The sequence below is a fragment of the Chelonoidis abingdonii genome, chromosome 1 (genome assembly GCF_003597395.2).
Source record: "Chelonoidis abingdonii isolate Lonesome George chromosome 1, CheloAbing_2.0, whole genome shotgun sequence".
NCBI lineage: Eukaryota > Metazoa > Chordata > Testudines > Testudinidae > Chelonoidis > Chelonoidis abingdonii.
The window spans coordinates 337,301,980-337,324,708 of NC_133769.1; the positions used below are offsets into that span (position 1 = coordinate 337,301,980).

A 22,729-nucleotide genomic window follows, 5' to 3' on the forward strand; every position below is an offset into this window, starting at 1 on the left:
TAGTAAACTACATATAAATGTTTTCACCTCATTCTAAAATGCTGCCATAATGGGGCTTAACTACCGCAATGACACATCACAGTTTAGAGCAGGGAAAGAAGAATACCACTGGCAACTGAAACCGCAAGGCTAATTTAGATAGACAAAAAGTAATTATTCAAATTAGAATTACTTTTTTTTTTAAATTATATTTATACAATCTTATGGACACACAGTTTTTAAATTTGTCTGTAGTATACACACACTATATCTATCTATACATAGATGTATGGATAGATTCCAAGGTCAGAAGGGACCATAATGGTTATCTAGTCTGAACTCTGGTATAACACAGGCCATAGAATTGCCCCAAAATAATCTGTGTTTGAACTAGAATCCACCACCATATATACAGTCTCCTCTCCATCCCCTCAGCCCCTTGTCCCAGTCTTCCCCCTCATCTTTCCATTCCCCGATACACACACACCACCACCACCCTGCCTCAGAACTAGCTCCTCACACCTTTGCATTCCAATCAGGCTGTTTCCTCTTTCTCATCCTTGCTGATAGGGTAAAAGCAGGGGGAGCACTGAGGACAAAGGACCAGGAATCTTTCTCCTCTTAAATTCTTTTTCTTGGCACCAGTAACCCCTAGCTAGCAGGAACAGCAATTGCAGGAAAAGTCCCATTCACCTCTGCAGCCCTGGGATGGAGTACACACAGCAGAGACGGAATCTTTGGAAAACTTTGCCACCAAATTCTGACAAGTCTCTACTGAGTAAATGTGCAAACAGATTTTCAGATGTGCAAACTTGGCCAAATTTGAACAAATTTTTACAGAGATAGTAAAAGGTGTATATCTCAAGTGCTAGGACAAGTCCTTGCTCCAAAGCATTGGGACACTAGAGCTTCTCAGTGATGCAGTTTTTAGATTTTTTTTTTTTAAAACATGGACAAAACAATATTTTTCCTCATCTCATTTGGAGAAATGGCTGAACAATTTTTCTGAAATTTCCCCAACAAAATTCACCCCGAGGTATATAGCTGGCATGTAAATTTTCAGCCCAAATGGTTAAAATTTGACAAATTTATAAGCAACTAAAACAAGGTCTTATAATAGAAAGTGTTTGGCAACCTTAACTACAGTCCTTGGTACCTAACACACACACAATACATACGTACTCATACACTCCTCTATAAAATATGCCTGCTGTTGGATATATTTAATCAAGGGTTAGAAAAATTATGTTCACTAAGGGCTCAGACCTGCAGAGTGTGGAGCATACCCAGCTTTCATCCGGACCACATCACACAATCCATTGTCTACAGCCACGCTCTAAGATACAACCACATAGGCTCCAATCCCTCAGACAGAGACAAACACCTACAGGATCTTTATCAAGTGTTCTTAAAACTACAATACCCACCTGCTGAAGTGAAGAAACAGATTGACAGAGCCAGAAGAGTACCCAGGCCCAACAAAAAAAGGAACAGAACATCACCAGTGCATGATCAAGGATCTACAACCTATCCTGAAGGATGATCCCTCACTCTCACAGACTTGGGGAGACAGACCAGCCCTCGCTTACAGACAGCCCCAACCTGAAGCAAATACTCACCAGCAACTACACAGCACACAACAAAAACACTAACCCAGGAACCAATCTCTGCAACAAACCCTAGTGCCAACTTCGTCCCCATATCTATTCAAGGGACACCATCACAGGACCTAACCACATCAGCCACACCATCAGGGTCTTGTTCATCTGCACATCTACCAATGTGATATATGCCATCATGTGCCAGCAATGCCCCTCTGCCACGTACCTAGGCCAAACCTGACAGTCTCTATGCAAAAGAATAAATGGACACAAATCAGACATTCAAAACCCCAGGGCTTTGTAGCTGTGCTCCAGCTCCACTCCAGCTCCAGGCAAAAACCTGCAGCTCCCCTGCTCCAGAGCTGCTCCACACTCCAGTTCCGGGCTCTGCTCCAAAGCCCTGCAAAAACCTGTAGGAGAACACTTCAATCTCCCTGGACACTCAATAACAGACTTAAAAGTGGCCATTCTTCAACAAAAAAAAACTTCAAAAATAGACTTCAACAAGAAACTGGAGAATAGGAATTAATTTGCAAACTGGACACCACCAAATTAGGCCTGAATAAAGACTGGGAGTGGATGGGTCACTACAAAAACTAATTTGCATCTGCTGATACTCACACCTTCTTGTCAACTGTTTGAAAGGGGCCACCTTGATTGCCTTGGCCTCATTAGCACTACAAAAGTGATTTTCCTTCCCTTGCTATTCACCCCCTCGTCAACTGTTAATAGGCCGCTTCCACCTTAACTGAATTGGCTCGTTAGCACTGACCCCCCCGCACTTGGTAAGGCAATTCCCATCTTTTCATATGCTGTGTATTTATACCTCCCTACTGTATTTTCCACTCCATGCATCTGATGAAGTGGGTTTTAGCCCACAAAAGCTTATACTCACATAAATTTGTTAGTCTCTAAGGTGCCACAAGGACTCCTCGTTATTTTTGCCAAATCTAGGAAATCACTTGAACATATGCTTCAAGTTAAGCACGTGAGTAGCCCTGGGCAAAGTTAAAAATGTGCTTAAATGCTTTTCTAGATTGGGAACAAAGTGCTCAGTGCTTTGTAGGATGGAGCCCTGAAGCTCTGGTTTGATTGACCACTGCTCATCTGGACCTTGACTTTGTATCTCTTCTGAAACGCGGCATCTCTAGTAGCATAGAGCCTACAACCCCATGTTGCGTCTTTGCCACCAAACACCATTGCCAACTGAGCCATCCCATCAAAGTAAGCCTGTGAGAAAAGTGATTTACCTGAATAGGCCTGGCTATCGTATCACCAGCTAATCAAGCCAAACCTATCTTTCTTGTAGTATTTACGCAGTCTTGTCTGACCCTTTACCATTTTGCTCCTCTGAATTTGCTCCAACATATCAAGATCTTTCAGAGATACTGAGGTGTTCTAAGCACTGCACAATATCCAAGATGTGCTCTCACCAGGCACAGACAGAAGGTGTGGCAAATGAGATAGCATCCATCAACACATCATTTTTGCTATAGATGAAGTTACTGAACTGAGGATTTTAAGGCTTTGATGCAGAGGCTGACCTATTTCCTAACAATTATGCTAGGGGCTTCAGAGATACCCTATGGGGGACAGGGGAAAGAGAACGTTAATTTGGTTGGAGATTCACAAATCAGTCTGGGACATGAAGGGATATCTACTTATTAATAAACAACCCAAGCAGGGGAGAAGAAAACAATCTCAACTACACAGATAAAATGATGGGGATCTTGGAGTCATTGTGGATAGTTCTCTGAAAACACCCACTCAATGTGCAGCAGCAGTTAAAAAAGCTAGCAGAATGTCGGCACTCATTAGGAAAGGGACAGATAAGACAGAAAATATCATATGGCCTCTATATAAATCCATGGCACGCACACATCTTGAACACTGCATGCAGGTGTGGTCACCCTATCGCAAAAAACGATGTATTGGAATTGAAAAAGGTTCAGAAAAGGGCAACAAAAATGATTAGGGGTATGGAACAGCTTTCATATGAGGAGAGATTAACAAGACTGGGACATTTCAGCTTGATAAATAGATGACTAAGGGAGGATATGACAGAGGTCTATAAAATCATGACTGGTGAGGAGAAAGTAAATAAGTCTTATTTACTCCTTTTCATAACACAAGAACTAGGGGTCAACAAATGAAATTAATAAGCAGCAGGTTTAAACAAGAGGAAGGATTTTTTCACACAATGCTGAGTTAGTATGTGGAACTTTTTTGCCAGAGGACGTTGTGAAGGCCAAGACTATAACAGGTTTCAAAAAGAACTAGATAAGTTCCTGGAGGATAGGTCCATCAATGGCTATTAGCCAGGATGGGCAGGGATGGTGTCTCTAGCCTCTGTTCGCCAGAAGCTGGGAATGGGCAACGGGATAGATCACTTGATGATTGCCCTGTTCTGTTCGTTCCCTCTGGGGCACCTGGTATTGGCCACCGACAAAGACAAGATACTGGGCTAAATGGACCTTTGGTCTGACCCAGTATGGCTGTGTGTGAGTGAGAGTGAAAGAAGGGGAGAGGTGGGGAGAAAGGCAGGTAACTGTACAGTAGAAAGGAGCTTTCAAAATGGATATGGGAACACTCGAAAGGCATACAAGTGCCTGTTTACTCTGGGAAGCAGAGATACATATAGCACTGAGCAAAACTGGAACATGCTGAGCAGTTTTGAGAACAGATTAAAGCACTGACCAACACACTACCTCTGTGCAAACACTGGGGTGACTACAGAGATATCAGCTAGGATTCCGCAGATAATATATTAATGCAAGCTCACACCTGCCTGTCTGAAACATTGTGATGGCTATAACTGGCAGGGCTGAGAAGCACGGAGGGTACACACAGAGGGTAAAACACTTACTCAGTGGGGGAGTTAACAAGATACTGAACTGCTGACAGGAAGAAAGAGAAAGATCCTGATTTCATACAACACAAACAACTCAATCCTAAGGGTATGTCTACACTACGGGATTATTCCGATTTTACAGAAATCGGTTTTCTAAAACAGAGATTGTATAAAGTCGAGTGCACGCGGCCACACTAAGCACATTAATTCGGTGGTGTGCGTCCATGGTCTGCGTCCATGTCCAATCAAGGCTACGCGTTTCTGGAGGCGTGCACTGTGGTAGCTATCCCGTAGCTACCCCCATAGTTCCGCACGTCTTCCCCGCCATTGGAATTTGGGTGTGAGACCCCAGTGCATGATGGTGCAAAAACAGTGTCGCGGTGATTTGGGTAAATGTCATCACCTCATCTGCTCTCTGTGCAAAGCAACGGCAGACAATGATTTCGTGCCCTTTCCCCTGATTGCCCTGGCAGACGCCACCGCACAGCAACCATGGAGCCTGTTCAGCTTTTTTTTTTCCACACACACTGTCAACCGTGTATTGTATACCTGGTATGTTGCCTCAACAGAAGCGGCACGCTGCTAAAATCGGTTTAAACGCGTAGTGTAGACCAGGCCTAAGGTGTAAAGTAAATACCTGCTGAAATCACTGCGCTGTCACTGCAAGAGCTGTAAACTACAACTCAGAAGGGACCATTGTGATGCTCCAGTCCGCATAACCTGCAGGGTACATCTGAGTTATACAGATGACCTGCATAACACAGACCACATTATTTCACCCAGGGATTCCTGAATCGAGTCCATCCACCTGTGGTTAACTACAATCTCTCTTCCAGGAAGCATCCAATATTTGACTTAAAGAAAAGAATTTTCAGGAGGTTCTTGTCACTTTCTTCAAAATCAAGCCCCTGTAGGGTGTCATAAGTTGGACACCCAGAACATCGAGGTAACCCGAAAATCGTCACTCCTTTTTGAAATACCATCTTTTGCATGAGAAATAAAACCAAAGTCCTGAACACTTTTGGTGAATGACATCTTGTGGCATTTAAGTTAAAAAAAGAGTGTTAATCATGTTGCCCCAGTCAAAATTCCAACTTGGGTAAGTTAAAAGAGAATTTTAGTTAGAAATAAGAATATTGTTTGAATTGCTTCTTTCTTCCCTGCACTAAACTGCTCTGTAATGTTGCTGTGCATTGCTAAAAAGCCATCATTTTTATTGCCATGAACACCAACTACAGCTGCATTTCATCCCAGGGGGAGAGACCACCATATAGTTTGTATATCAATTTATAAAAAAAGACAGCAAGATTCAGAAAACAATCAAGTAAAGAGGCACAGGACTGTTGGAAATTATAGGCACCATAAAAGATTACTTATTTTTCAGTAGCATTATTTGAACAAGAAGCACAGAGCAGATTCACACTGAGAAATAAAACTAAGCATGAACGCCTGATTCACAGTAAAGACAGCAACAGTTCCAAGTTTTCTGATAAAGAAATAAAAACTTACTGTGGATTTATATCTGGATTAATCTTTTTCAGTTCCATGATGTCGTCTATAGTTTTTTCAATGGCATCTGGATGAACACTTACTGAAGTTTGCAGCAGCTGGAAATATGTTTTAACATAAATTAACTACTATATGATGACATTTAGTGGATACTCATTGTGGTGGAATATGATGCACATGAGAACTTCTAGATTGACAGCCAGGGAAACTCAACCTTTCTATCTGCACACAGAACAAATACACTCTGAGCAGCCCTTCCAATGTGTTTAATCCCTCACCTTGATTCTGATCATCCTCCCTCCTAGTGAGAAGCCAGGTTACTTTCCCAGGCTCACTCAATCCTGTACATCTCTATGGCGGCTGCCAACTGCGAAGATGTTTTGTATTGTGGACTTTTGTCTAATAGGAACTTAACTGAAACCACTAATTCAGAAAAATATATCTGCATTTCTGGCCTCCATTTGGTATAAAAGTACCAAAGTACATAGTATATTCGAGTGTTGTGTAAGTTAAACTGACACACTCTGGGCATATAGCAATTGAGCAAGAATTTTTTTTTCATGTATTCCAAGTGATCCCATTACAAAGATTAGAGATGCACAATCTCTAGAATGAATTGATAGGAAAGAACCTCTGAACCATCAAATTATCAAAATCTAGCAAGAACTCAGAGAAGTTCAAAATGGATTGAATCTTTTGAGAATTTGCTCTGGCAACCTCATTTGTCACTTGCATGTATGCACGTATTCAGTATGTAGAACAGAATCACAGAAACATAGGTCTGGAAGGAACCTCAAGAGGTCATCTAGTCCAGCCCTGATAGCATCCAAGATGTTCTTAAAATCCTCCAAGGATGGGCATTCCACAGTCTCCCTAGGTAACCTGTTTCTGTGCTTAGAAACTAACCTTATAGTTAGAAAGTTTTTCCTAACACCTAACCTAAGTCTCCCTTGCTTCAAACTAAGACCATTATTTCCTGTCCTACCACTGGTAGATTTGGAGAAAAATTTATCACTGGTCTTCCTTATAACAACCTTTCACATATCTGAAGACTTATTACATCCCCCTCAGTCTTCTCTTCTCTGGACTGAACATGTCTAATTCTTTCAAGCTTGCCTCATAGGTCATATTTTCTAAATGTAGAGCCATACTATCCATTTCCATTAGTGGCACTGTAATATGTATAAAGTAGATGCCATTTAGTTTATTTTGTGAAATTTTTTAAAAATGCAGATATAAATAACATGCTTTCCAATGACATCGGACTTCCCTTCTCAGACAGAAGTGTATAGTTTAAAAATATAGTTTTTATGTTCTCTTGCTCTTTGTTTTAACTTGTGCAATGTATTTAAGATAATAGAATTCTAATTTTACAGTTTGAGGAGAAAAGACTGAGAGGCTGTTTTTAATATTTTTATGAACATTCATGAAAGTGAGGGACAAAACACAAACTGCCCAGGTACTTCTACATGTCCCCCAATCACCATAAGGTACAAAAGTAATAACCCCATTTTTACAGATAGAAAAACTGAGGCACAGGGTGATTCAATGAATTGCCCCTGGTCACACAAGAAGTCTTTGGCAAAATCAGGAACTGAACCAAGGACTCCTAAGTCTTAGTCCAGTGCCTTAACCACAAGATCATCCTTTCTCCCTTTTCTTATTTGTCTCCATTACTGCCGACAACGTACTAAGCATTGTATAAACACAAACAGTTTCCCAATATAATTTTGTTGAACAACTCAACCTTATCTTGCAAAATCACCTGCTACTCTAGCCACAGACTTCTCATGAGGAGAGGCTGCTATTTATGCTAGTGTGTCCGTCTTTATATAGATTTTGTGAGGTGGGAAAACTAGTGTGCTAATTTTGACAAGTGAACACTGTGATGGGGTGTCTAGCCCACACAGGCATAGAAGGGGTTAATCATGCCCTGCCCCGGAAGGAGCAAGGGAGGCAAGTCCTCCGAGCAGCCCTGAGAGGCTGTGTGAAGCACAGCCAGTCAGAGAGTAGTTGCAAAGAGCACCCAATTTGGGCCCAGCGGGCTGGGATAAAAGGGAGCTGCAGGGTCAGTTGCTGCTGGCAGCTCAGGGAGTAAGGACTGTGTCCCTGGAGAGCTGAGAGAACTAAGCATCTTGGACAGAGCAGCTGCCAGAAGGGACTGGGGGAGGGAGAGGGACTCCTGGCTGGCTGCTGGTACTGAGCAGTGCCCTGAGGTAAGGGTGAAGAAGGTGCTGGGGCTATGGGGAAAGGGCCCAGGGAAACACAGCAGCATTGACAGAGGTTACAGAGGAGCACAGCAGGAGGCTGTTATTTACAGAGTCCCTGGGCTGGGGCCCAGAGTAGTAGGCGGGCCCGGATCCCCACCTCCCTACTAAGGAAATGGCTGGACTGTTGGACAGTTACCCCCTTCCATCCCTCGGAAAGCGGAAACACAGATTATGGCATAGCCTGAGAGCTGAGTCACAAAGAGGATGCTGCAGTTTTGGGAGCTGAGAGAGGTGCAGCAGGGAGGAGCAGAGAGAATGCTGGTATGCAGAACTCGGACATGGGCATTGGTCTTGGGCTAATCTGCAGCAAGACTAGGAGGCAGCAGTGCCAGTTTGGTGATGAGGGTTGTATCCCGTGACAAACATGTTTTCCTCTACTGTTAAATTTCATTTTACAAATTGGAAACAGGCATGCTCTGAAATGCTGAGTGGAAAAGTATATGGGAGAAAGAGGGAGAGAGAAGTTCACTCACCTTATTTTTTGAACCCCTCAGTGATGTCTCTGTTAAGAAAACAATTATTTAAAAATGTAATTATCTCAGTTCATTTTCAAGCCAAACAACATACACTGTGTGTGTGTCGTGGCCACACTTATGGACAAAGAACAGGAATGTGAGGAATACCAGGTATTTTACACTTACCTATCTTCATAGTTCTGCTAGCCCCAGGCTTGATATTGTAACAGATCCTTTGTAATTCACATCGTCCCGTTAATTTCCTCACCACAAATTTCAGACAACGCCACAAACATTTACAGTAGAAGTACAGGCACACCTGGACAAACATTCTGTCAAAGGAAACCTTAAAGTGAGAATCTGGAACTGAATTTGTCTAAATAAAATAGATGATTAAGACACCTAACTGTATATCTGAAGGACAAACCTTTTATACATATGGAACATATGGAGTCTTATTCCGCAATAGATTACTTATACATGTAAGGTTTGCAGAATCAGACCCTTCAGTTTTACCCAGGTAAACAAAGCCAAACCAAGAATCAGCTCAGAAAATAATCCCCAAAAGAATTTTACTTATATGAAGTTTTTTCCCTCTTAATATATGAGTTTGTGTGCGTAAGTCTTATTAATGTCAACAGGAATTATGCCCATATAATAAGAGATGTACAGACCTCAGAATGATTATAGTAAAGTCTAGTGAGCCACAACTCCTTAATTCTATATCCTGCTCCGATACAAACGCTATCCCCTTGGGCCAGTCACTCAACCTCTCATCTTGACTGAGAAGTTAAAGGACTATTAATACTGATTAATACAATGATGATACCTAATTTCCAGGGGTGCATGAGAATGAATGGCCCTACTTAGGGAAAGCACTGAATCTTCCTTTAACTAGGCCTTTAAGTGGCTGTCCTGAACAGGGATGATTCCTGAAGAACGGCCAATGTTTGTTCAGCCCTTTGAAGATGGGGAGCAGCCATACAGCAGTGTTTATAATAACCACAAGTCACAGATGTCTGGAAACGCTGCAGTTCTGAAGAGGATTCTATTTTATTCATGTTAAAATTTTGTTACTAAAATAAAAATTCTAACAAATGCATGTTATTGCATTTATTATGGTGCTGCTTAAGGATCAACCAAGGATGGGGACTATACAAACACAGGGTAATAAATGGCCTCTGCCCCCAAAGAGCTTACAGTCTAAATAGGTAAGACAGAGAAAGGGGGAAAAGGGATACAACACACAGAGTGAACTATGTGATGGCAGCAAGTGTTCCACAATTATTATTATTAGCTGTGTTTATTTAGGAGGGGATAAGTAAAGCCACAACAACATGCCTGCAGTTAAAACAATTGTCACAGAACTGTGACTATTATGTGCAGAAAAACCTTCAGAAGCAAGAAATACATTCTCTGAGCAAATTATCCATGTAGCCCTTTTATTGCTGTGGATCTGAAGGGCCAGATCCTGAAGAGTGGAGCTCTTAACTCCCATTCACTTCACTAGGAGTGGACGGAAGTGCAGGAAGCATTCAGCACTCCAGAGAATCAGGCCCTAATTTTGGAAGCAACAGTCTAATTACAAAAATAGTCCTGATAATTGGGAGAATGATTCATTAGTTTTCAATTGTATTATGTTAGAAGGGCTCAAGAAGAGCAACCCGTTAAGTTCCATATCTCTCATTCTACTATAATTTTATATAAAGGAAGTAATGGGATGAATGCTATGTAAGTGCCAAGAATATTTGGAAAACAGATTATAAAAAACCAACATATTTGGCAACAGACCCCGAATTTAAGCTTATATATCAAGTTCTTGAAATTAGTTATACTGAAATAGTAAAGCCTTGTTTCCATTTCATATGCTTTGGCAGTATAGCTATACAAGCAGAGTCCCCTAATGTAGATGTGACTTACACTGCCAGAAGGAGTTTTCTGTTGACACAGTAACACCATGTCCCCACATGACAACAGCTATGCCAACAGAAGCACTATTCTCTCAGCATAGCTGCATTTGCACTCGGGGTTTGCAGGCATAGCTATGTCAGCCAGGGTTTTTGTTTTTTTACACACACTCCAGACCAACATAGCTAAGCCAACAAAACTTTGTAGTGTAGACCTGGTCACTGTGTAAGATACTCAACCAGTGGAAACTGGCTCAGCACTAATAGAGCAGCATCAATTCACAAGAGGTAAAGATCAGTCCCTATGAGCACATTTACATGGAGACGCTAAGGTCTGCTCTACAACAGAAAATTAGATTGGCATAACAAGGTCACTCAGGGTGTGAAAAATCCACACCTCAAAGTGGCCTAGTTAAGCGGACCTAATCCTAGTTTCCTCTGGGGGAGGTGGTTTATCTATGCCGATGTCAGTGTATGTAGTGTCTACACTGAAGGGCTATAGCTGTGCTGCTGTAGCATTTTAAGTGTAGACATACCCTAAGGAAAATTAAGCCACAATAACTAAAGGTGTGAAGATAAAAAGTGCATTAAACCCCTGTGCAGGTGCTTCGCTTGCTTCAGTTTAATTTAATCCTCTTTGAAGGAGGATTAAGCTAAACCCAAGGAAGGCCACTTTACATCTGAATAGGAGTATCCACATGAGGATTAAATGCACCTGAACTAATGTGCTTTGACTTTACACCATTAGTTAATTTGTCTTAACTTGCCCAGGTGTCCCCTTAGTGTTTATGCCACAGGAAATGTGTATTTTGGATTCAGTCACAAAGCCTGAAGATTCTAAGGGCTTGTCTATACATACACCGGTGCAACTGTGCCACATATGGTGAACATGCTCTATGCCAATGGCAAAATCTCTCCCATCGACAAAGTGCTGTCCACACCAGCGCTTATGCTGGTGTAATTTATGTCCCTCGGGTGAGTGGTTTATTCACACCCCTGAGCAACAAATTATGCAGGCATAAGCTGTAGTGTAAACATAGCCTAAATGTGTCCTCTCTGGTATCTGAATCAATACACAGATATGAAGAATAACCCAGTTGCTAGCATTAAAATGTTCTTGCACATTAAAAAAAAGAAGTGAGGATTTGCTCTTAGAATTAAGAGAGCAAACAAAATAGCAATCAGGAAAAAAAAAATCCCACCATTAAGTAGATGCATAGACATTGTTAGGGTCTTTGCAGCAGTCAGAAGTATAAATCAGGCGAAAGGAGAGAATAAAATGTGTCACGCAAAGGCAGCCAATGTCTTCATCCATAATCTTCAATTCTGCTCCTGCAAAAATAGTCTCTAAAGGTGGACATTTCAGTATTCCTGCAGTCACATATGCCCCATGAGTCATTGTGGTGATTGCTATCCTGGATTAGGTTACTATCTTCAAACACGAAAACAAGCACAACTTAGCAACAGATACATGATGAAGCTGAAGGAACACTAAAGTGCTCTGCTTCATTCCTACTAAGGCAAAACTCCCAATGGAGTAAATTGGAGTTTTATCTGAGAGCACTGATGGATGGGACCTAAATGGAGTAAGACAAAAAATGTGCTTTTTGATCACTGATCTGTGCTGTAAATTAAAATCACGTACTATTGGCGTGCAGTGAATTCCGTGATTATAATATACTCCTATTTCAGCAATGTCTGTAGACCACAGTGGTCGTCTCTTCTTTGCATAAAGAAAGATCCATTTAACTTCAAGCAAGCTGCTCAATCAAAATGTTTATTTCCAATGTATAGAATCACTCATAAAAACAGCATAGCTCCTTTATAATAACTGTATGATCGTAGTTAACTCATTCCCTTGGAGCTTAAACATTACAATCCATCTTTCACTACTGGTAAAAATCTGGTTTCATGGAAAACAAATGTTCTTGGAAATGGATAAAGTGTCAAAAACTTGCTAGTTGTGACATGTTATTCGGTCACTGCCTTTAGATTCAATGATGAAACGTGCTTATCATTAACAAGGAGTTTGGACTCCAGAGCTGTTTTTCCCCGGTTCCAATTTATGTTCATCATTATAACTTTGTGTATGGCTTGTACTACACATGGCTATTCCCGCCTATAAAATGTGGATAATGATACTGACCTCCTTTGTACAGCATTTTGAGATCTACAGATGAAAAGAGCTAGATAAATCCTAGGTTATTTTTATTACTAACAACCAAAGTACAGCTATTAAAAATGGATTACAGTGCTACAGAATGACTAATATACTGTATATGTGACTTACCATAACACATTTGACAGTGGCTGTTTTTATAAAGCAGACAGCATAAATTATAATTATGCACCTACAGTTAAAAAAAAAAAATCTTTGTTTGGTAGATACCTGTAATGTTACACTACTCGTCCATCTTAACCTTTTGATAGTGGAAGTCTTCTTTACAACGAGAATGGTATGAACAGTTACTGAAATTTGTTTTCAATTATTATTTTTTTAATAAAAATGAATTCTTGCTTGCAGAAATCCTGTAATGAAAGCACACTGCTGATGAAATGGGCTAGATTTTTATTTTTAAGTGAACTGACAAATTCCTAGACACCCATGTGAAACAAAGATTGAGCACTTAAAAAAAAAAAAAAAAAATCTAGTGCGCATTCCAGCGATGATCACTGAATTAGGTTGGATGATACACAAGTGAACTGCCGTCTGGCAACATATGCCATACCTTTCGAATTCTCATGAAATAGATTCTCCTTCTCCATCTCCCAAGCTTGCTCTGGGCCTGGACATGTTTTCTTTGCACAGAAAATGTAGAGCCTGATTCACCACTGGCTTATGTAGTCATTTACACCTGCTCAAAGTGGCCCAAAACAAACATTAAATCAAACTTCTCCACTCAAGTGAGTATTAATTCAACATTAAGGTCAGAAAACCAAATATGCAAAAGTCAGTACATTTCTAAAAGTAGGGTTTGTTCCCTCACAGCATGAGCTCCCCACACATGCAGACATGCACATTATATATAGCACACATACGTATAGTCTGCATCTATGCATACTTAACACTGAAGGAAAGCCTTCCGTCTTTTTTAACCAAAATTCCTAGTTTCACAAAAGCTATTTGCCCCCTTTTGTTTTAAAACCAATGTTCACTTATTTTGGACTACCAAAGTCCATGAAAATACTGATTTTATTATGAAATCCAATATGTTCCATTAGATAGAAAATTTTAGTTAATAATAAATTAGTCTAAGTGTAAATGTGAGGCAGTCTGTTAAACTAAGGCAATGTAATGGAAGACATACACATTCATGCATGTCATATGCATACATTGTGTGACTGAGTCTGGATGGAGAGATGGTGGCTTGGCAACCTGGGCCACTCAGTACCAAGACACCATCTCTATTTATTGCTTTTTGCGGTCTTCTGTCCCCAATATTTCCCTATTTGCTCAGAAAACTATTAAGTTAATTTTTGCTCTGATTTTAAACCTTTTAAAAATTCTGTAGTAAGCACTGATAAATTTCTAGAAACTTTAAACAAACAAAAAAGCTAAAATGAAGAGCCTCGCCCATAAGTTAGTGGGGTACCATTTAATCAGGAAAAACACAGAAAAAGAAAATACTGTACAACATGCACGTGGACATGTTAACAGAAGTAAACTAGTAACTGTAATATCTTAAGTTCAGGCATTAAGCACTGAAAATTAATGATGCACACACAGAAAGCACACATTACCTGGCAAAATCTCTCGTGGAATGCACGTGCACACACACACACACACACACACACACACACGAACTCCATCCCTTAGCCCAAACATTTTGAGTATTCAAAGTGATTTGTTACATGCAGAGTAATATACTAACGAAGCTCAACGTAACAGGGATAACATTGCTTAGAAAAAGTTACTCTGACCCTAAGGAAGCGTTTCTATTTCGGGCTCCAAGAGGAGGTTTGGGGGGGCAGAGTGAATGGCTCAGAACTCTCTCCCTCTCTTCATTCCCAGCTGCTGCCTCTCACACCACCTCCCCCTTTACCCATGAATGTTGCCTTGGTCCATTGTCTTCCTGCCACACCCACTCCTTCCTCCTGGCACAGCAGTTCCAACATGCCTCCCGCAAATACTTTATAGCTTGAAGGGTTAGAATTCTTCAAGATCAGCCAGTGTTCAAAGGGAAGCACCAGTATCAAACCTCCCATTCTGTGTCAAAAACCAGTTTGATAAACTGTAACCTGCACATGGGTAATGTATGCACCCTCCTGTGGATGTTCTCATTCAGAAGTAATGTGGCCTTCGTACACTGTAACTTATTCCTCCTTAGACTGGATTACAGCAAACTAAGGACACAACTTCTGAATTAGAGCTTCCAAATGGGGGTTTAATGTGCTTTAACTAGCATGCATTACCCACGTAGCTAACCCCTTACACTACTATGATCTCAAACTAAGCTGAGTTGGTCCTGGAGAGTAGTGGAATAGGAACGCTCTCAGAAAGCCTACATGCAGCAGAGTGCGGTGATAACTTGGTAGATTATGTTCTTCACTCTAAAGCTGTCCACATGAGCATTTCCAGCTGATCTTGTAAAGGGTGTCACATATTTGCTCTCAGTTATCCCCAGGGTCCTTTCAACTAGTGTTAAACATTATTATCCTAATGGAGTGGATAGTGTCCTCTTAGTTCAAAATAGTCATAGAAAAGCATATTTGATGTGGTGGTTTCTGATCAGCTCAGTCAGACTTCTACATAAAGGGTAGTGGAACTCAGTTGATCTTCTCCATCATCGCAAAACATGGGGACCCATGTTTCTCATCCATTGTCAAACACAGACTGAAAACCTGAGAAAAGACTCTACCAAAGTTAATACTGAAGCCATATCTCAACATTGTGTGGTCAACTTGATTAATAATCTATCCAAAGTTTCTTCGGTCTTCCTCTCTGGTCCTAAACCATTGTGCAATACAGCAGAACTTCAGATTTATGAACACCTCAGGAATGGAGGTTGTTCATAACTCTAAAACGTTCGCAATTCTGAACAAAACATTATGGTGGTTCTTTCAAAGTTCACAACTGAACATTGACTTAATACAGTTTTGAAATTTTACTATGGAGAAGAAAAATGTTGCTTTTCCTTTATTTTTTAGTAGCTTATGTTTAAGGTACATTATTTGCTTTTTTCTTCCTTCTTCTTCGTCTTTCCTGCTGCCTGACTGTGTATTTCTAGTTTCAAAAGAGGTGTGTGGTTGATTGATCAGTTCGTAATTCTGGTTTTTGTAACTCTGAGGTTCTACTGTATTCCCATGCCCTGTTAAACAAATATTATGTCCCATCCAAAACATGGCTGCATGTCAATGACTGGTGACTTAACGGCCTGTTCAGCACTTTCAAATACTACGAAAGGCATGAAAAATGCAAGTTAATCATGACTGAGTTCTCTTACTGCAGACAACAGTACTTGTTTTATCCATGCTTAAAAGATCAAATCCTCTTTTCACTCAAAGATTTCCAAATTCCCTAATACATCTGAGAAAAATCCTATCTTGCATGAAGTAATCCCCCCAAGAGTTTAAAGGTGGGATTTTCAAAAGTGCTCAGCATTTCATTGATTTCAATAGGAGTGAGTCAGGCCAGTGAGGAGAACTTTTGAAAATCCCACCTTAAATAAATGAATGGAACAAGCCCAATTCTTCTTTTGTCTCAAATGATTTTTTCAGAGCCACAGAAAGATTAGTATTTTCAAAGCCAAGAACAGATCAGTATTAAACAAATTCAATTGCCTGAGTCCTTGGTAAACTGAATGCTTTTTAATTTGATGCCCAGTGCTGATGACTAAGTTCAGTATAAATTAAAAACTTTCTTATTTAAAAATCCATCCCATAGATCCACAGTTTGCCACCCTTACTGTCTTCCCTTCATGCCTAGTTTTACCTACTGCAGATACACGAGACACCTATGCAACTATTTTGTTCTCTGCAGAGAGACACAAATCAGTGGAAAAGATGTTATTTCTGTCACATCAGAAAATGGATGATGTTTATTCATTTTGTCTGCTGGATGCTGCTGTAATACACTAAGAGTTGCTCACTGCACCGTTACTGAGTAGCTGTACTCTGATTTTAGCTTGGAAACATAAGACTTCTATATTCCATCCACAGAACAGCAGCTTTTCCAAGTAAGAAAAACCCTTTAAAAACGTTACACTGTACTTTTATGAACAATTCAATTTGACTGGTCCTCGTTTTATTTGTGTAACTTGCAGCTGTAAATAAGGATCCCAGTTAAGGTTCTCTGTTGGCCATCGTTACAAAGACAATTATCTGTCTGCCCCACACAAACCTGATGGCTCCTTTTTTTAAAACAATTGCACGACATATCAGACAGTTTTTCAGACATAAGGAAGACTGAACGCCAATTTGCCCAATGGCTTATACGTGGAGGAAAATCACTATAGCAACCAAGGAACACATCAAGACAGAGTCATTCAAAAGCATTCTATACTGGGAGTTGCACCTTCGCATTCCTTACTTTCAACTGCCTCTGTGATTGTTAATTTACTTGATGGGATCAGGGCAAGACATAAAACATATTGTAAAAATCTGCTAGTGCTTGGAGGCTGTTTACCAGTAGACCAAGGGACGGTGACAAATTTAAGAGATTTACTGAGAAAAACTGCACTCCAGCCAACTCCAGCAGGTGTTAAGTAGAGTAAGTATGTGATTATATTTTAGTATCTGAAATAATAACAACAAACAACAATAAAAGGAAGTGACATCTTGGCAGCCTCACCGAGACCAATTTGTGAGCAGAGTTGGTTGAAAAGTGGAGATGTTTTCTATGAAAATCTTTTCCTATTTTTGCCAAAAATGTCAAATTTTAGGAAATTTTCCAAAATGTTCTTGCTCGTGTTGAGCCAGAAAATCAAACTGACGCAAACAGAACCCAAGACTATGCATGTGTAATAAGAATCAGGAAGCGAGAGCAAGAAACAACTCTTCCTTCTGGTTAGCTTATCAAATCCATACTTACCACTAAATTATCTGATAACAGAGTGCCCAGATCAAATGAGCATTTCACATGGGTTTGTCCAACAAATGAAGGGGAGGAACTAATGAAAACAAAGAAAGGTCTGGAAAGGTTATATTAATCCCTCCATGAGAATGCCCTTTGCAATATTTATAAGTCCTCTGATGGCGCTGCACAATAAGAGAGTGAAGGGTCAGGTGCATACATAAATCTGACCATATGGACAGTCTCAATTCAGGAACAGCATCTGTCCAGTTTTTAAATCCTCAGAGAAGTCTTCCCAAAGCAAAAGGGCAGTTAAAAGGCAGAATGTGGAAAGATGCAGATCCAAGCAGATCCCTTATATACAATGAATATACATCGTCTTTAGTTGGCTGGACCACGGTTGGAATGTGGAATTGCCTCACACTTTCACAAGCAGAGGGTACTTTCTACCCCTCACCCCACAAAATCTGCCAGAGTTTCAGCATTGCTAAATGATCATTAAATGGGTTGGAGCCTCTTACCTTAGAACCCAAGGTGCAGAACTACAAAAACTGTGATCAGCAGAGACATTTAAGGTGGAGTCCCCTTGCTTTAAGTAGGATGGACTGCTGGCAGGGCATTCTCCATGAGAAACCTTTGGCTCTGGCATTTGCTACGCCTTTGGGTTGCCAAAGGCAAATTGATTGCCTTTCCAAACACGCCACAAAGTCCATTTTCTCTTATTGGCAGAATCATGGGAAGGGACTGAACAGACGAGTTGATCAAGTGGACAAGGAATGTCTGAAGGAAGGGTTTAAGATCAAATATATATACAGAGAAAGATTGATTGTGCTTTTTAACCTCAAACATTGCAAGACTTCAGTGTATTAAATGAAGTGTCACCACGCAGCATCATAACTAATTTCTTCATAGGAATCTTTCTAGCTTAGCCCTACATATAACAACTTAGTCTCAATGTCAGCAAGAGTTACTATCATTCACATACAATGCCAAGTTTTTGAAAACTTTTCCAAGGCTAACCCACCATCCCCCCTCCAGGTGGAAGACAGATTGCTTCACAGTGAGGAAAGGTAATTTTTGAGTTCAGCCATTTCTGAGTTGTGTGTAAGAAGCGCCTTTAAAGGATATTTTCTACTTGAGCTTTTTTAAAGTGATCAATTTTTTAAAACCTATTTTGATAGAATACGCTTTAAATAGCATGCCCTGAAAATTTCCATATTTAAAACAAAACAAAACATATATACAACAACCACATCATCAAAGGAATGGGTCAGGATTTTAAACAGATTATAAAAATAACCCACAAACAATACATCAGCAGAAAAGGAACAGATTAAAAACCACACAGAACCCAATATGCAAATAACAACAACTTCATCCTTATCTGAAAACTTGTCCTATAACAGAGCCTTAATATTTGTCTTGTTTAGCCTCATCAGGACATGAATTAGTGTCTTGTGCTCCCGTAGCACCTAGAGTCCCCGTCATATATATGTACAGCATCTAGCACAATCAGAGACAGCCCCTATCCTGAGGGCCTCACAGTCTAAATAGACAAGACAGACAAAGGTGGAGAAAGCAAGTATTGTACTTCTCATTTTACAGACTGAGAAAAAACATCGAGCAATTATGTGATTTGTCCATGGTCACACAAAGAAGTCTGGGGCAGAGCCAGAATGGACTAGAGCTCCTGAGTCCCCGTCCAGTGTGTTAACCACAAGGCCATCCTTCCTTTCCACAAGCCCACTCTAACGCTATATTTCTAATACACATCCTAAACCTACCTCAGTAATTAATGGAGAGAATCTCTCATGCCACAGACTCTGCACTTACACAGACATGTTTTATCATATGTGATAGACCCAGGCCAGTTGGGTACAGCAGAATAGCAGAAGGCAGATATACTGGCCACTGGATTAACAGTTTTCTGTTCCCTGACTGACCAGAGCAGGGGCTGTCCAAGCCTAATGAAACACCTGATCTGATTAACCTGCAAAATAGGTGAGGCATTCAGTTATGTGACCAGTTGACTCTAATCCCTAGGCCGCTGAAATCCTATATCCAAAAGGCCGCTCACCCAGTCACGCACAGGAGCAGAGACACGAAAGCCAGAGGAGACGGCACACGTGCCAGCTGACACGCGGCTGGTTAATCGACAGACCACCACATCTCCTGGGAGGGGAAGTCAGGCCCTTGTCAGGACAGGAGGCTGAATGGAGACTGTGGGAGTTCTCTCACCAACCTCCTTGCAGGCCTATGATGAAAAGAGCTCAGTAGACTGTAACCCTGGCCCTAGAGAGAGAAGGGCTATGTGGAGGGTCACAGTGAGCCACTGAGGCTAGCATGAACTGCCTAGAAGCGCAGGACCCATGGGAGCAAGGTCAGAGCTCTGCCACACATATCATCTGCTCTTTCTAGAGCCTATTCTCGTTCTCCGGCTCTCTCCCCAAGTCTTCTTTATAATGGCTGCCACTCTGGGAAGTCCATAGGGATGGTGTAGTTTCCATTTTGCTTCAAATGAACTCCCTCAGCAAGAGGCAGCTTCAAAATACCTTTATCACCCTCAGTTTCTACCCAGTCTCCTTACACTAAAGCAGTGGTTCTTAATCTGTGGCCCAATCAGCACACAGCTGCAGCCCATGTGACATCCTTAGGGCCATACAGGTAATATATATATTGTGTGGATGCAGCCCCCATAACACAGAGAGAGCTGCATGTGTGGCCCACAATGGTAAATAGTCTGAGAAGCACTACCCTGGAGCCTAACTGGAAAAATGATTGCACTAGGAGGCAGTTCTTTCACCTTGGCAAACAGTAGATATCAACTTTAGAAAGCTCCTGTTCTGCCACGCTTAATTCTATCACAGATGTCTAGCACTGTGCACAGTTTCTAGGTGTTGTCTCACTAGTGTTATTTAAACCGAGATTATCACCTCCCTGGCCTGGAGGAGGAGGATGCATCTGCAGCTCCAAATTTCATTGCATTTTTGCAATGATATCACACTACATGCTGGTATCTAGTTTGCTGCTCGCTATCACCCTAAGTCTCTTTAACGAAGCTAACTGAAATTTTTCAACTTAAAAACATGCTAATACTGGAAAATTATTTTGACAAAAAAATTCCAAGAAAAATGTCAATTTAGATTAATGTTTTTGATTTTATGATGGGGGAGATTCAAAATGAGATGTTTCATTTTGAAATGTCAATTCAAAAATGAAATATTTCATTCTGAAACATACTTCAAAACTGTCCACTTTTTCCACTTCAACATTTCCAAAATGAAACTTTCCAGAATTTTTCATTTTGCAGAAACTTTTAGCTATTTTGACTTTTCAATCCAAATCAGAATGGAAAGTAATTTCAAAATGTTAGACTTTCCCATGAAAGGGAAAAACTGTTTCCCAAACAGATACTTATTTGGCTCTCACCGGTACAGCATCTGAGTGCCTCCCAAGACTCACTCTCTCCATTCACTGCCTTTAGGAGTATCGTAAAATGAAGGAGAGAGATGGCAGTTTCCTTCTGGCCATCCACAGGAATTTATTTTAATTTCAAGTGTGCCCATCACCATGCTCACAACGGGCAATGCTAACCCTCCCTAATTAGTCACTCAACAGGAACAGAATAAGAAACAATGGGGAAGTGGTTATATGAATCAAATGAAGGCATTGTCTATGTGATTTGGACTGGACTAAAACAGGATCTTTACTAATAGCACATTAAAAACAGAGAGCTAGCTGCGTGTGTACAATTCTAAATCATCAGCTTCGTTCCCTAGGGGCCTTATATACTGTCAGTGACAGACAGGGTGTAGTGCTGCTGGAGTAGTCCAGAGTGTTCCTCTGGCACCTGCAATCCAGGACAGAGCAGCCCACTGGCACTCCACCTGGTGCATGGGGTTGCAACGCCATTCCCTTTTGACCCGGCCACCCTTCCGTCAGGACAGGGAACAGCCTGGTCAAATCTGAGCAAGTGTCATTGCGACCTGGCACGCAGGGTTGCAGTTTCACTCAGGTTTGGCCTAGCTGCTCTTTCATCACCCCGGCCACCCCTCTGCCTCCACCAAATTGGACTGGCATTGTGACCCCATGTGCAAGGCTGCAAAGCCACTCACCACTCAAATTTGGCCTATGCTGTGTGTGTTATCTGGGTGATGGAAGCTAACGAAGCTTCTGGGTGGTTGCGGTTGAGAGGAGCCCCCCTAACCTGGGACAGAAGCAGAGTGCTGAGCCAGGGATGCGCTGGTGAATGGCCAGGAAAGTCCCAGGAGTAGTGGGTAAGCAGCAGAAGGGAGAGTTGTCGATGGGCTAAGGAGTGAATGAGGAGTGCTGAGGGCCTGTGGGATGAGGGACTGGAGGGCAGGGAGGCTGCAGTGAACAGGATGTGTGTTACGGCTGCTGGGATGTGTCAGCAGGCTGTCAGAGTAAGTGGGGGCTGGTGGAAAACCGTTGTCACCCTGGTCTGATTAGCCAGTCAAATCAGGTTTATTTAGAGCAGCTCAAAAGTAGCTGGAGCAGACCAGTGAATCTTGCCCTCATATGAGGTTTGCAGAGAATATGAATGTTGTAAAGACAGTATTTTACATGTGCTGCCAATGGGCTTTTTGACTAACGACGTGTGTGCTTTGACCGTGCTTTGCTACCTAGCTCAAAGTTTGGAAAATAAAAGCTGAGTTGTGTGTGTTTCATGTTGAGACGTGTGTGTATTTATTACAAATGCACGAAGGCTCACAATTGCTGTTGTGCAGATTTTCAATTAGATAAAATTTCTTGGTAAAACATTAGCCTCCAAAATCTAAACTACCTTGTGTCACTCTAAGACAAAGCACCCATATTCAAACTCTATCGTACGTGACAGAATTACTAACTTGAGATCACTTCTCAAGGCTCCTACACTATAAAATTTAGCACTACATCACTGCTGAGAGAAATAGTGATGGAAACCCATTTAAACAAAAGAGTGATGCCAGTGAAATTGGCTTAGGTACTGTAGAGCAAAAGGAATTTGCTAACTCTTTGCTTATGGCAATCCTCTGCTTATCATCCCAGTATCATCCCAGTTAATCTTTTCACGTATGTAACCCTTCTTAGATGCACGTAGGCAAAATACCTAGGAGAAAGATGTTAAACAGATCCAACTTATCT

The 22,729-nt window shown here is 41.1% G+C and overlaps 1 protein-coding gene across 4 annotated transcripts in view; it reads right to left on the reverse strand.

Annotated features, from left to right (window-relative positions):
- The window catches only part of ELMOD1 (ELMO domain containing 1), a 70,748-nt gene that overhangs the window by 24,179 nt on the left and 23,840 nt on the right, over positions 1–22,729 (reverse strand). For 3 of the 4 annotated variants that reach the window (XM_032790705.2, XM_032790707.2, XM_032790706.2), the window contains exons 3-6: positions 18,106–18,364; positions 8,852–8,997; positions 8,684–8,712; positions 5,941–6,038 (exon numbers count right to left, since the gene is read on the reverse strand). In XM_032790705.2, the coding sequence (XP_032646596.1) occupies positions 5,941–6,038; positions 8,684–8,712; positions 8,852–8,997; positions 18,106–18,233 (401 nt within the window). In that variant the 5' untranslated portion in view covers positions 18,234–18,364. The remainder of the gene's footprint in view (positions 1–5,940; positions 6,039–8,683; positions 8,713–8,851; positions 8,998–18,105; positions 18,365–22,729) is intronic. The other variant, XM_032790708.2, reaches the window with a different exon arrangement.